Source organism: Ostrea edulis, chromosome 3 (assembly GCF_947568905.1).
Source record: "Ostrea edulis chromosome 3, xbOstEdul1.1, whole genome shotgun sequence".
Taxonomy (NCBI): Eukaryota; Metazoa; Mollusca; class Bivalvia; order Ostreida; family Ostreidae; genus Ostrea; species Ostrea edulis.
In genome coordinates this window covers 36,755,572-36,771,495 of record NC_079166.1, presented here as the reverse complement: position 1 = coordinate 36,771,495, position 15,924 = coordinate 36,755,572, and the positions used below count along the sequence as shown (strand labels likewise).

General features: G+C 36.3%; 2 protein-coding genes across 3 annotated transcripts in view; both read right to left on the bottom strand.

Annotated features, from left to right (window-relative positions):
• Positions 1 to 8,569, bottom strand: part of LOC125672961 (src substrate cortactin-like) — a 37,726-nt gene extending 29,157 nt beyond the window's left edge. Inside the window, 7 exon segments of the mRNA XM_048909162.2 lie at positions 307 to 456; positions 1,412 to 1,508; positions 2,833 to 3,063; positions 5,012 to 5,153; positions 6,581 to 6,687; positions 7,698 to 7,767; positions 8,123 to 8,569. Coding sequence (XP_048765119.2) covers positions 307 to 456; positions 1,412 to 1,508; positions 2,833 to 3,063; positions 5,012 to 5,153; positions 6,581 to 6,687; positions 7,698 to 7,767; positions 8,123 to 8,199 — 874 coding nt within the window. The 5' untranslated portion in view covers positions 8,200 to 8,569.
• Positions 8,570 to 11,574: 3,005 nt separating this feature from the next.
• Positions 11,575 to 15,640, bottom strand: LOC125672958 (uncharacterized). Of its 2 annotated transcripts, XM_048909160.2 has the most exons (2): positions 12,280 to 13,921; positions 11,575 to 12,096 (listed from the first exon to the last, which is right to left on the bottom strand). In XM_048909160.2, exons 1-2 carry the CDS (start codon positions 13,562 to 13,564, stop codon positions 11,909 to 11,911), a joined length of 1,473 nt encoding a protein of 490 aa, XP_048765117.2. In that variant the 5' UTR covers positions 13,565 to 13,921; the 3' UTR covers positions 11,575 to 11,908. The 2 variants fall into 2 exon arrangements, with proteins under 2 accessions (XP_048765117.2, XP_048765116.2); XM_048909159.2 differs by having other exon boundaries at positions 11,575 to 15,640.
• Between the last annotated feature and the right edge of the window lie 284 nt (positions 15,641 to 15,924).

The following is a 15,924-nucleotide window of genomic DNA, read 5'->3' as shown; positions in this document are numbered from 1 at the left end:
ACTGATGGGGACCAAAACATTAGGTCTCTTTAATCATCTGATGAAGTAAACAGGGTACATCCAGATTATGTTTTAAATAAATGGCAATAAATGACCATTTTTGTTAAAACTTTTCATCCAAAGGTGGGGGGGGGGGGTTGCAAATCCCACAGCCCCCTCTTTAGTTCTGTCATTGGTAAATCATAATAATAAAAACAAATGCATTCTTTTTTAAATAAGATCTTCAGAAAACAACAAACATAATCCTTTTATTTAGCAACGCAAGTTTCACAGTCTGTGTTCAGTCCTTCTACCACCATTTCTCACACAGAATCCTCTCCTTGTCAACTCCAACTGAGATCAACAGGTTCTCCATATCATTTATCATAGGGGGTGGGCCACATATAAAAACATTCAGGTTACATGACTTCATCCTCTCAACCTCCCTCTGGATGTCATCACCACTGATCCTGTGACCTTGAAACAAAGAAGGAGGTGATAAAAGAAGGTTTTGGAGATACAACCCAGAACTAAGCACTAGTGATGATATAGAAATTAACCTAAGTAAATTCTATGTTTTATGCCAGTTACACTTATAACTTTTTTTGTGTGAATTTGTCAAAAATAATAATATAATGCAATTTGTTTAATTTTCACAGATTAGAGTGAAATTTGCAACTTACTGGTGCATATCAAATAAATCTAAATTTTTGACGAATGTTTCTTTTTTGCTTGGTGGTTGAATATATGTGAGAAGTTAATTTGTTCATACAATTAAACATTTTGTTAGGACAATCCCCTCCGAGGTTCTGGGTTTGATTCTCACACAAACCTAAGACATTTAACATATGTGTAGTGACTGCTCCTTGAACAACATTAAAAGAGAAAGTCACAGGTCTCTCAGATATGACCTCAAAAACAAAGATTTCCTATCATGGTAGGTTTTGGCATCATAAAGATCCCTCACTGCATAAGTGCGATGCATATGCTAAAATTTATGGCACAAATATGCAAAGTCCTCTAACAAACTCTAGCTATGCCTGATGTAAACTGTAAAATTTATTTAGGGCAACTGAACTGAGGAAATTAGATCTGAATTCTCTGGCTTTATTATCATGAGATTTATACATGAGAAGAGATATTCACAAAAGACTAGATATTGGACTAATGTCATACGATCAGAAAACACTGTACCTGGTGAATATGAAGTCATGGTAAAATTTCACTACAATAAAGCCTTACATTTAAACCATCATCTAAATAGTATATTTTAACTATATATGGAGTAATTTATAGCAGGAATGCGGAACTTGAAATGTTGGTAGACTATTTCTTCAGTGATGTCCAATTAATTTTTATAACCCCACTCATTGATATCCCAGACTAAAGTACTAGTCAGAGACTCGGGGTTCTCTCCCCTTTATATACATACCTCGGATCTGACCAATAAACTTGGATTTCTCTTGGGTCACAAAACCTTGGTAAGACAGGAGTTCTGGTTTTTCTTTACATCGCTTTATAATGTCCTCCTGAAAATTAAAAACTGGTTACATAGTTCATCAAGAAATAAACGTACACATAAATAAGCAAATCACGGTATACAGCACTACACATGGAAGAATTGAATCTGAGTGATCTGCCTACCAAGTATGAAGTCTGTGGCATAAAACATTTTCCAGTTAGGTGGGAGTCATATAAAACCTTGACTTTGAATATACCGACCTGCAGAGCCACAAGGATCATGTGACATGTTATCAGAAGAAGCCTGAGAAGGAAGGTGTTCTCCAGTTACCTAGAGCAGAAGATCCATTCTACACATGAAACCTGTCTGACCTGGTAGTGACCTTGACCTTTGCAATACAGACTCACTGAGAAATAGAGATCATGTGTACATTGATTTGCATTGAATATAATTGTCTTTGAGCCTTGAGGTAAAGTGTTCTCCAATTATCCATTGTATAAGATGTTCAATGGAGATCGATCAACCAACCAACATGTGCGAAGCAAATGCCCATCCTTCCACTAGGGAAACAAAAAATTATTCAGAAACAACAAACTCCGAATCATGGCTCCAACACTCTCTTTGTACACGACTTGTTTTGATCCACTGATTGCTTCCAAAATTTAATCAGCTCTAGTCAGAGATAAAACCTATCTTTTGTGAAAATTTAAATAAAATCCAAGTTGCTGTTGTACAGTATATTTGTTAGCAGTTAAACACTTGTAAGCACAAATAACATAAAAAACAATCTCCCTTGCATTATTAAAAAAAGACGTCAAAGGAAATCAATGATGTATTTTATCTTATACTGCATACAGAGATATACTGCATATGGAGGGAAAAAATCTTGCAAACTTGGAAAACATCATGCAAGAGCTTGTTCTGCAAATGAAGGCATGCTACTGAAAAACAAGTTGATGTTAAAAAGGTTTCGACAGTCTCGTTTAAAGCAAGAATTTCACAAATTCTACGACCATAATAACGATCTAGTTTACCAATACAACCTATCATTGGGTCAAATGCTGTCTACGTGTTTCATACTGATTATTAGGCCGTTCTTGGCACACTGATTTTGACTATGGATTACTCTGTTTACCAGATCAAGACATAGGATTCATGGCAGGTGTGACCGGTCAACAGGGGATGCTTACTCCTTCTGTTTGGGCACCTGATCCCACCTCTGGTGTGTCCAGGGGGTCCATGTTTGCCAAACTCTTTGTTTTGTATTCCTTATGGGAGTTATGAAATTGATCACTGTTCATCATCTTCACCTTTCATGATAAAATTAATGGATCAAATATATATATTGTCACAATAAAAGGACCATATGATATTGCAGAAAATTTTTTTACATGAAAGATAAGTTCCTCCATGGATGATGCACTGTGAAGCAGAGAAACATGTTTTGGGGAGTTTGTCCAATGAGAATTCAGGAGATCAGTCACATGACAGAAGATGCTATATAAAGGATTGATTCCGATACCACCAGCTATCAGAAGTAGGTCAGGGGATGGCTTGTCTGGATCTGGGTCGTAGTAAACATCTCCACCCACTCGAATCTGTAAGTCTGTACCCACTCTGCACTGAAATCACACAATAAACTTTACACTGAAAACAAAAGAAATTTCTGCTCTGGTTCAAGGTAAGCAAATTATAAACTGGGTCAATATGATTTTCCACATGACTAATGTAGAAAAAAACCCAGCTGTGTACAAATTCAAAATGCGACAAAATTATTCTTCAATTTGTTCGATATAAAAGTTGACTGTTTATAGTCATAAATGTAGAAACAAATGTTATCAGTTAAAAGGTACATGTACATCAGTAGAGGGGAGTTCAATTCTTGAATAATGAATACATATACACTGTACATATTGTTTTGCAAATGCCTCAAAAGACGATAAAACTTTCAGGTTTTCCGCTCCATCCACATAAAAACACAATTAAAACCTTTGATATAGATCATGAACCAAACGAAATGCCTACTTTTCTGATGCATGTGATGGAATATATACATTGCCAATGTTTTTGCCTTTGATTTGATATCTTCACAAATTGTAATGATAGCCATTTCCTGATGAATGTGCTACAGTTGTAAACAACGTGCGTATGATTACAGATATAAATATAGTACTTCTATTTCTATGGCTGGGAATTCTGACAGAAATAAAAGTAGACAGTAAATATAAGAAATGATTCAACTTCATTTTTGAAAATACATGAGGGCCTGAACTGTGACGATTCTTGAAGTAGAGCAGCATGAAGCCCCACAGTTCACACTCCCTCAAGTAGAGCAGCATGAAGCCCCACAGTTCACACTCCCTCAAGTAGAGCAGCATGAAGCCCCACAGTTCACACTCCCTCAAGTAGAGCAGCATGAAGCCCCACAGTTCACACTCCCTCAAGTAGAGCAGCATGAAGCCCCACAGTTCACACTCCCTCAAGTAGAGCAGCATGAAGCCCCACAGTTCACACTCCCTCAAGTAGAGCAGCATGAAGCCCCACAGTTCACACTCCCTCAAGTAGAGCAGCATGAAGCCCCACAGTTCACACTCCCTCAAGTAGAGCAGCATGAAGCCCCACAGTTCACACTCCCTCAAGTAGAGCAGCATGAAGCCCCACAGTTCACACTCCCTCAAGTAGAGCAGCATGAAGCCCCACAGTTCACACTCCCTCAAGTAGAGCAGCATGAAGCCCCACAGTTCACACTCCCTCAAGTAGAGCAGCATGAAGCCCCACAGTTCACACTCCCTCAAGTAGAGCAGCATGAAGCCCCACAGTTCACACTCCCTCAAGTAGAGCAGCATGAAGCCCCACAGTTCACACTCCCTCAAGTAGAGCAGCATGAAGCCCCACAGTTCACACTCCCTCAAGTATAGCAGCATGAAGCCCCACAGTTCACACTCCCTCAAGTATAGCAGCATGAAGCCCCACAGTTCACACTCCCTCAAGTAGAGCAGCATGAAGCCCCACAGTTCACACTCCCTCAAGTAGAGCAGCATGAAGCCCCACAGTTCACACTCCCTCAAGTAGAGCAGCATGAAGCCCCACAGTTCACACTCCCTCAAGTATTTTCAAAAATGAAATTCATTTCTTAATTATACGCCTCACAATCTGTAATCCAAAAATGGCTTTTATCTCAGCTACTCAGATGCCCTGACAGCCTCAATTGTAACATTTCTTCAGGACGATGTGCACATGTCAAACATTTGTACCAGATTTGGTGATGTTCCATGCAGCTGTTCTAAAAAAGTCAATTTTTTTTAGCCCATTAGTAGCTGTGGCAGTGCTCAATGACTCAACATATTAACGATACTTCTACCGACCTCACAGTACTTAGTCTAGTGGGCAGGTGAAAAAGTACTAATGGAACATCGGTGCTAAATCAGCATGCAGCTGCTACACGGTAAAACATCAACAAAACCAGCAGAAAGGTGAAGCCACTGGAAGTTCTGGCTCACGCTGTTAGATACTAAGAGTGCTAGAACTGTATCATGGAGAGGCATATATCAGAGCTCTATCATGGCTCACCTTTTCATGGACCCACTTTGCTGGAGGATGCTCGCTGTACTTGATGGCTAGGTCCAGAGTTCCCTCCCTTTGAAGTGATCCTGGTGATGAACACATGGAGAAGCCCCCAACTTTATCCAAACCTGGTAGAAATGTGTCCACCCTGGCAAATTAAACGGAGAAGAGTCACAATCATTCTGAATTTTTTTTATTTTATTTAAATTATCAAGTACATTCAAAATTTACAAGTAAAGTGGACCCTAAGATATACCCAGAAACCAGATATCCAGGCACTTCAGTTTCTGGACGATATTTTTTGGAAATGAATTTTTTAAGCATTATTTTGTCTCATTTATTTGGAATTATGCATTCCAGATCTGCATGGTCATTCTATCCCCAAAAATGCACTTTTGTAATATATTTTGGTTCATTTATTCCAAAAGTAATTTTGAAATGCTCTGTCAGCTCTGGTACGCTTTTCATGAGCTGGATGTTTTAAATTGTTGTAAAAATATGGACTCTGCTTGTAAAAGATGTTCACTTGTGGATGAGTGTTACATTTTTTTGTAACTTCAAATTAAAAGCAGTGATTTTTCTACATTTTTTACAAGGGTCCTGTGGCTTTCGAATTGGGAAAAATTGTCAACATTTCAGTCAAATTGGGAAAAATCAATTTTATCGTAAATAAGTTTTAAATTCATATCAAACATTATATTATCTTTATCTTACACATCTAATTTTCTTTAACCTTCTAAAAGTTTTAACAATTCTATCCAAATCATTCCCATAACTCTTTGTTAAGTCTTGTGTATATAATTCACATCAAATGTTTATTTTTTTCCTTTCATAATTTTATTATTGGGAAAAATGCAAGCTAAATTGGGAAAACATTGGCAATTTTTAGGAGGGGAAAGGGCTGAAATTCTGACCCAAAATGAGCCTTAAAAAATCCCTGAAAAGGGGACTTTACATACAGCTCACCCATCTAATTTCAAAGATATGACTGCTTATCAATTCACTTGGGTAGGGGAGGGGGAGGGGGTGGTCAGTCATTAGAAATTAGCTTGGGATTGTCTATATGGACAGATAAACAGCCATGCATCCAATCCAATGTCAGTCATGTACATGGATGCTCTTGCATGATTTACAATTATGTCTACACTCCCAACCAAGTAAAATAATATGTACTGTAGTATTTATTTTATTTGAATAACTATTATGCAGCAGCACTTATGCATATCATAATATTGAACACAATAAAACATATTAATATAATGAAGTAAACCTTATTCATTGACATTGGTACGAGAGGCAATATACATGTATATCAGAAATCAATGCAATTCAGTTATCCGGATGCATCACTTATTCGGACGATTTCACTAGGAACCAAAGCATCCATATAAAATGGGGCTTCACTCTACCTAAATCTCAGTTACTGATAACATGGCCCTAACTTTCATAAATCTAAGTCACCAAATTTACAGAATAAAGTAAAGTAAGCACATTTCAGTTGTATGTCTTTGCATAGAGCCTGAGAGAGAGAGAGAGAGAGAGAGAGAGAGAGAGAGAGAGAGAGAGACTACATACCACTGCCCTGCTTTAAAAGACAAAGATTTTTCATGTACTTTAAGTCGAAGAGCCTTCACTGTTGTCGACTCATCCCTCATTCCTATAACCGTGGCAACAGAAACTATCTGTAAAATAAATCACAATAATGATTACAGTAAATAAACTTCTAAATAAACTAAACTCCAAAAGGGGCACTTGTCGTTAGTCCCAACCTTAATAAGTGAGGCAACAGATTCTACTTAGGGGCGAGATCAAAGATCGATGTCGGATAAAAATCTAAATTCAGTATGGGGAGAAGGGATAAGATTTCTGTCATCCGACAATCGGACATTGATTACACTTTATGGAAAAAGAAAAAAAAGGCAAGCAACTGTTCAAAACCACATTTTAATATTACATTTTAATGAACATTTAATAGTTTTAATGCGCACTTTCATCGGTGAATAAACAGTAGAAAAGGTATGCAGAGTGTTATTTAAAATCGTATGTTTATACTTGTTAATCGATTAGTTTCAACATCCATCATATTTAGTTTTAAAAGGGGGGAGGTGGGGGGGGGGGGGTCTTTGTGAAAACTATGTGAATTTAGTTTTTTGTCAGACAATGAACTTTTGATATCTTTTGATATCGCCCTTAAAGTGGGCAATATTTGCCCCAAAGTTTTAAACTTTAAGTTAGCTGCAGTTTCCATTGCTTCCTGGTCGGACCAGTATGGCATCCATACATTTACAACTTAGAAGTTACCAAACTGCAGCTATCATTAAATGTGTATCAAACACAATGAATTGTCCAACCTTGCCTACTAATAAAACATGACCACAACAACCTTCCAAGTCCTGTAACTGCTGTAGTATATAAAGGAGAGAGGAGAAAATCTGTGGCTGGACCGGGAATCAAACCCGGGACCCCTGCATTACTAGTCAGGTGCTCTAACCACTGAGCTACCCAGGCCGATATCCACGGTCCGTATAGCCCTAATTACTACACTGCCATGAAAAATTTAAATTCGATAATTACATGTTATATCAGATCTATTGATATGATGAGACATTTGTCATGTACAGCATCTTGGGATTATAAAGGTGCATTTGACCTAGGCCTACATTGTGTATGTAAGTAGGAAAAATTAACTTACATCATGCCTTGCATTATCTGCTGTTCTCTGAAGATGGTCTGGTTTTCCTGACATTGGTCGAGAGCCTATTCTTTATAGAAAAAAATAAAGATATATAGGCTTCTTGACACTCAAACCACAGGGATTTGCCACGTACATGTGTATAATTATAAAATTTATCAGATAATAAAAACTGATAACGTGCGCATGTTTATACCTGGTTACAAAAAATTAAAATCAAGTTGTATATAAGTCTGTAGTTAAACTATGAATGCCATGACAATGCGCATAATTGCAATAATACCTATAGGTCTATACAGTCTGAGAATGATAAACCACTTGGGAAGGTCAAAGACTAGATAATCACATTGTTATGAAAGACCCCCCCCCCCCCCCTTCCCCCGAACTATTATTACAGAGTAAATCAAACCATATGACAAAAATACCTCAAAAACAAAGATGAATTTCTGAGCAGCCGGTAAGCCACTTTCTTCGTCATAAATCTACTCAACAGATTAACCATTGATGATGGTTGAAGCAGACTAACTTTGTTTACATAAATGTGTTTGTACTTTCACTTTCAGGGTAAGACTAATATCCGCCAAAACGTAGTTTTCACTGAAGTAGAAATCACACAAACTATTCCGGCGTGAAATGTCGCGGTTCATATCCTCTCGACTTTTTAAAGCGTGATTAAAAAACAAACCAAACAACAACAACAAAAAACAATAAAAAAAACACACACACACACAAATAAATAAACAAACAAACAAACAAAAAAGAAGAAGAAAAATGTTCAGTCTATTGAAATAAAAATCTAGAAGGGGATGGGAGTTGCCTCCCTCTACCCCCTCCCGTCTTTGGTGGATATTTTTTTTAAATCACGTTTTTCCATTTTGCGGTCTTCAACACCCCTCCACTGTTTCTTGGGCGGAATTTTTTCTCCTTCCGCAAATGACCGATATATATATATGTATATATATCAAAAGTATATATACATATATATACATGTATGTAATATTGATACTGACACAAGTAAAGCAGGTCGTTTATCATTTCAAGGACTCAATACAACTTCACAAATAAAATGACGTCTATTTTTTAAAAGATATGATCAACAATATAAATTATCACTTCTTTTGTTGGACGTTGCTGAGGTGAATATGTTACCATGTTTTAATAATTTCTATGTACAAATGAATATATATAAAGAACACTAAAAACTGTTTTTCAAATACTACACAGAACATTTTTTTTTAAATCTCTTGCTTATGAAACATTGTTGCATCCGATAAACATTTCTTCCTATTTCTACGGTCACGTGCTACCCTGTTAGGTCCGGTGCAATCGGAACATATATGTTCCGTAAAACAACCATCAGAGTTGGCTTGTAGTTACATGTTTGTTAAACTGTTATCCGGGGTAAAGTAGGACTATACATGTACATGTAATTGTCATAATTCGTGGACAGACATTTTATGCTGAGTACACAATTGATGGATTTAATGTTTATGCTCCATCAAGATATGACATATTTCACAAATACGTACTACAATACTATAACAATTTAATACATTAAAAAAATTTCTGGAAAACCAAAATCGACAACTGGCTGAGGGGATTTGGAGTCTATAGTTTACTATCACCGTCCTGTTTTATGTGCTTTGTCTTGTGTTGTCATTTCATCTATTATTCAGAACTACGAACAACACAATATCTTCAAACTTATCAAAATACTTAATACATTGACGTATTCATTTTTAAAAACATTTTTGTCTTAAAATTCGTGAAATTCTACTAAGTATTAGAATATATATGATTGAACTGAATAACGACTATAGAATTGCAATGCATATATCAAGTGCCAATGCACTTTTGGATTAAGTATATTTCATATTTGATATAAAATTATTCTGCGTTTGAGTAGGGATTTCCCCTTTTCGTCTTCCTCGACTGTGCGACTGACTGTACTATATATTAGTTCCGATGTACTTCCGCAACAACACCGAGTACATGTTAACATTTACATCTTCTCACGCAAACATTCCTTCCTTGCAAAATGATTTATTTAGATTTATGCAGGATAGGAACATAAATTTTGTTGGAGTCTTTTCCTATAGTTATTGTAAAAAATCTTGTTAAAAAAAAAATATTTCAAAAGTCTAAGTTATACATGAATAATCAATGATACGTTTCAAAATATTGAATCCAAGGGCAATAACTCTGTTTCTATTGATTTCTTTATCAAGTCTATTATGCAATGATTTCCTTTATTTTTTACATACATTTTGTATATTTTTGTGAAGATACAGTTTCATGAAATTGTTATGAATACTACTATATCGTCATAACCAGTTTTTATGAGATTTTGATAACGCTGTTTAATGAAAATTGCAATTTTCTGACGGTGATATATGATTCTGATTATGTACGTCTCACATCTTAAAAAGTGTGATGATCTATGTATTTTATTTGATAATTTGTTAGTTTTAACTCTAATGAATGGAAATAAATACACAATTTAAACTTGTATCAGATAAAACTGCGAGTATGGAGTTACCTTAACAATTCGAAAAACATTATTTCTACAAAGAAAACATCATAGCTGTACGTCCGATTCTGAATGTGAACATTTCAAAGAAATTTCCCTTCATCCTTGACCACCTTTCACATGAAAATTTAATGAAACCCTTTTATCATGTACATGTACTTTGGGGTAACATTTCCTCCGATGGCTTACAGATAGATAGAGGTGTGGTTTATATCTTTAACACATTGAACAGCATACCTCTCCTCCGGTAACCTTGGCCTTTGACCTTTACTACCCGTATCAATGGGAACCCAGAATGTTCTGTGCAAAACAGCAGTAATACAAGTGTCATTAATAAAGTTATACTAATTTCCATCCCATGTCCTTGAATTTTTTATGTACATGTAAAATTCGCAGGCACCTGAAGTATGGATCGATATTACTACCCCCCCCCCTTTTTTTTTTTAATAAATAATTTTTTTGGTGGCAATAATTTCTCTGAAATGTGTGAATTCTCGGTCCCGATATAATACCGGTAGAAGGCCAATCTCTAAAGCTTACAAAAAGCGTAAAACGATTACATGAATCGAAAGAGGGATGGGATAGACCGGGAAAAAGGGGGGAAGGGGGTAATGTCCATACTTCGGGTGCCTGTATTATAATTAAGAAACGAACTTCATTTTTGGAGAGTAGATGAGGATATTAACTGCGATGCTTCACGCCGGCATAATTCATGAAAGTCAGCAGGTGTGAAGCGCTGCAAGTTCATACCCTCATGTATTTTCCAAAATCAAATTTATTTCTTATATTTACATTCTTGCTTTCGTTTCTGTAGGAATTTCCAGCGTACTATATCTGCATTTATACGCGCATTGCTTACAAATGCAACGCATTCATGAAGAAATGATCATCATTACAATTTGTAAAGATATCAAAGGCAAAAACATTGGAAATGTAAATATAAAATTTTGTGCAAGATGTCTGGTAAATCGTATAAATGTTTTACGTAAATTATGCGCTCCGTAAGGAAAAGTAACTTCAACAGCTATTTTCTTGCAGCAAATTTTTTGCGATGATTCATACAGACGCGTGTTACATCTTCCTACTGTCGATGCTGCATCTGTATATCAACTTAAAAAAAAAAAATCACCCGAAACATGTTTTGTGAACCACGTATTTTAGGAGCATAATATCGAGTTTTGATGGTTTTTGATTTTTAATCTTTTCTTGCAGTTTTTATTTGTTATCGACGAGAAACACACTCTTAAATATTCTATCCGGATTTCTGTTCGATTTCAAAGTAATTATCAATTAATCGGCACACCAGTCTGACAATGCAAATTAAAAAATAGAATTGAAAAATCTCAATTACTTTCTCAAGAGTTTATTGACTTTTCAACACTTCAAATACATGCAACTAGATAAAATAAAACTTTTCTTGATTTGATTGAACCAAACATAATGAATGAATAAAAAACCCTACAAACAACAATAAAATATTGTTAAAAAACAAACAAACAAATCAACCGTCTTGACTTATATGTGTAGCAAAACCAATATTTTAATCAGAACAAATAGGAAATTCTAAGTGGTATCCAGGAAAAGCTAGGCAGATATTTCTATACAGGTAAAGATCAATAGATCTGTCCTGCATTTTCCATTCCTGTACAGTGTTTGTTTATCTCGACATAAGGGAGTACAGTCAGTAAGAGTCAAAATTATACACTCTGATTTCATTTTGACAAGTTAGTAACAACCGTGGGACTGATCCCATGACTGCCACGCGGATTCCCATAGGATTAGTTACAGCTTCATCTCTGTCTTTACACAGAATTTCTCTTACAAACACCCCGTCTGAATTCAACTGCAATACATTGTTGGTACTACAACCTACAATGTACATATTACCATGTAAATCATAGGAAACTCCCAGTGGATAACTGAGTTTGTCGTGTTCGAAAGTGAATTCTTGGGAACCCAACTTATCATTATACATAGCATAAACTTTTCCATTATCAGTATGGTGCGAGTAAATGATACGTCTCGACTGAAGGCAAAGTCCGTATACGTAACCCTTCGTGACCGAGACAGTATTGAGAATATTCCCACTGGTGTCGATGTGGCGGAGTAAACCATCGGTAGAGGATATGATGAGAGTGCCATTGTCACAGACGATGCCATTGGGCTTGAATGAGAGGTTGATAATTTTCGTTGTAGATACAGTCGGACTCTTGTCGACCTTCACATTGACAATCTCAATACTTGACTGGGGTGAACGAATGGTAACAGCAACGGATGTTTCTTGGTCTGTCTTCGTCATGGCCCACGGTTTCCCGGACAACTTTCCGACAGCGGCAAGGTTACCACTGGTGCTGAAGAGATGGAGTCTGTTATGATTGTCGCAAACAGCGAGAACTTGGTCATCACCAATAGCTTCAACGTCAGTCATTCGACATCCCGATTTTGCGAGAACATTTGTCAGAACCAACTCAGAGTTCAATAAATCTGGCTTTGATTTTTCGACAGTTTCCTCAACCATAAGTTTGCCGAATGGGTTCTGTTCGAGAAGAATATGCGTAAGGAAATTCGCATCTTCTAATTTCATATCAACACGTTTATAACCAGCTCGTACAGTTTGTAAATTTTCTCTTAAGGATTTGTAATTCTTCTCAATTTGCTTCATTTCTAGAAAAAGTGACACTTCATTTCTACCGTCATAATTCTTCAATTTTTCAACATCAAGATCTATATTTGCTTGAAAGTCATTTAACATCTCAACTTTAACAGAAAATCCAGTATTTTTCTCATTTTGCATGTCCGTCAGCTGTTCTATAAATTCAGTCTCCTTCTCATTCAGAAATCTCATCACCGACTCCTTTATCGATCGTATATGAGCATGGACATCCCCAACTTGAACACCAAAATTCTCCTCATTTTTAAAAATCACAGCTGTGTCGTCCGCACATTCTTGTTTCAAATTCTCAAGCAATCCTTTCAATTTCTCCACTTCCACGTCTCCGGATTGTTTAGCACACTCCTCCACGTTCTCCACCTCGTCACATTTTCTATGCTCAGTAGTTGCACACATCAAACAACAAGCTTGCTCATGATCAAAACAATAAACCTCCAGCTTCCGGTCGGTGTGCTTTTCGCAGAAACCGACCATTTGCGAACCAGTGTCCGCCTTTTCAACATCATTTAATGACAAGACACAGTGTTCCATAGACAAGCGGTTGGCGGGATGAGCTTTGGCACAATTTTCACATAAATCGTCGCAGCAGTCGATGCACCGTGACGTTGCAAGTTCAACAGAGTTCATACGGTGACAGATGTCGCAGGATTTGTCGGAAGTTTCCATGTCTTTGTTCACACAGTTGATTAAATTAACGATACACGCGTGATAATGCCAATCACACTGATATGTGCCTGTACACACGTGGTTACGTGTACGATCAGTTAATATTTAAATTCAGAGAATTGTGTATACCTTTTAACACGGACACACGATTAGTTAATTAATTAGATGACAGTATTTCAGAGTTACACTTCTTCCTTCACAGTGAATCCAGCAGGCTCGCATTTCCTCTTATCAATCAGTTACTCAGGGTAGCGTAATCGGAATGTTGCGCAGACGCTACCTTAATCGCTGCGCGCTTACATTATCTAACGCGCAGCGATAGTTCACCACGACACATCAAACTTATGTAAAACAACTCTATGTACTCGTGGGATTAATATAAAAATGTTTACATATGAAAGTCGAATATGTACATGGAACTCAACGACGGATTCAGATATGTTTACAGTGTAGGAGGGTTGGTTCACCTTGCTCATTTGTTGTTGAAATAAATCATTAATGGTACATGAATGATAAGATTGATTGAGTCTATATTATTTAGCGTCTCTCTCGAGATCCTTTCACCCATACGGAGACGGAAAATAGTATGGTATTCCTTTAGGATTTTAGCATCATCCCACATGATTTCGAAATTTTATTTTTTGCAAATTTTCTCTCCTCTAAATTGAAATATAATTTACGACGAGATGATTATATTTAATTCTTTAAAAAATTAGATAAAAATTCCGTAGGATTTTGTAAAATTTTTACAGGAAATCGAATTTCTCTAGGATTTTTTATACAATGTGAATTTTTATAGAAGTTGGGTAAGAATCATCTGTGACAATATTATAGAAATAGTGGACCCGTACCGATTTGCGACTTGGGACTTCATCCTCAAGAACAGGTTTCCCAGATCAGGCCAACTGTCAGTACACTTATTTGAGTGTATTCTACAATCTGCTTGTTTGAAGTAGTAGCTGTACTTTCGCTTTTACTTTTACTATTTTATCTACCGGGACTGAATTTTTATAGCGATAGTGCAACGCTAATGTGTTTTAAAGTGGTAGAAATCGGAATGCTTTTACGTTAAAAAAAAAAAGTTATGAGTTTTCTCTTTGATAACTACGAAATGATGAAGAAATATAAATAGACGAACATATCCATGCAATTAGAGATTTTGATATCATACGTCGATATGTGTTTCTGTTGACCAATCGTCCTCGCTTGATCACTTATAATCTCGGTTAAATACAGTTAAATTATAGCATTGAGAGAGTTATATCCTGTTAATGTAATAATAATCACGTGACCGTGAATGTTACCGGGGATTGATCATTGATGAATTTACGGAATCAGCTATATAACATGACATATCGACCCAACATCGAAGTCCATAATATCTATACTACATATAATACGTCATCACATCGCTGATAAACACTGCAAAGCAGAACAACGGTCCATTACTATTGTCATATCGTATTTATTTTTTAATTTACTGGGTGGGTGTAAATACAAAAATGTTGTTAAATTGTAATTTTCGTTTTTTACACCCACCCAGTAAATTCAGAAATTACCACATGACGGTCCAACTCTGCTCTTTTACGTCCCATTCGAGAATATTTCACTCATATATATAGAGACGTCACCAGTTTTGAAATTGACCTTTGAACTCTAAATCACCCACTTCGCACCTACACAGCTTTTTCCTACTCCATTGTACTAAGTATATATCATTATAGTCTTAACCATTGACCCATCAATCAAATCTTCATCTACCATCCAAAAGTTATCTCAAGGAAGACACCGGCAGCTGGCATGGTCGACCTCTCCTTGCATGATGTGCATCAGATTGTTGCAATCAATGGCTGGTCATAAATAATACGGCCAACAAAAATACCTTGAATCGGGAATAAAGACCATCTTTCTTTCATACTTACCATCTTTATATATATTTACAATAATAATTTTTGCCTTTGATATCTTTCCTTATTGTAATGATAGCTATTTCCCGAGGAATACATTGTCCTTGGGAGCAATACGCGTATGGATCTTCATAAAAATAACATATCTATTTCAACGGCTGGTGGTACATCAACAGAAAACGAAAGTGAAATGTAAATATAAAATAGTAAATTTTATTTTTGTAAAATGTAAATATAAAATAGTAAATTTTATTTTTGAAAATCATGAGGGCATGAACTGCAATGCTTCACGCTTTTCATGAAGCGCTAATGAAGCATGCCGACGTGAAGCGTTCCTCGTATACATGCATTTCCAAAACTGAAATTTATTTGTTAAATGACACTGTAATACCTGACTGACTAATCTTGACCTTTGACATACTAATATATAGGGATCTACCTCTCTTCACCTTT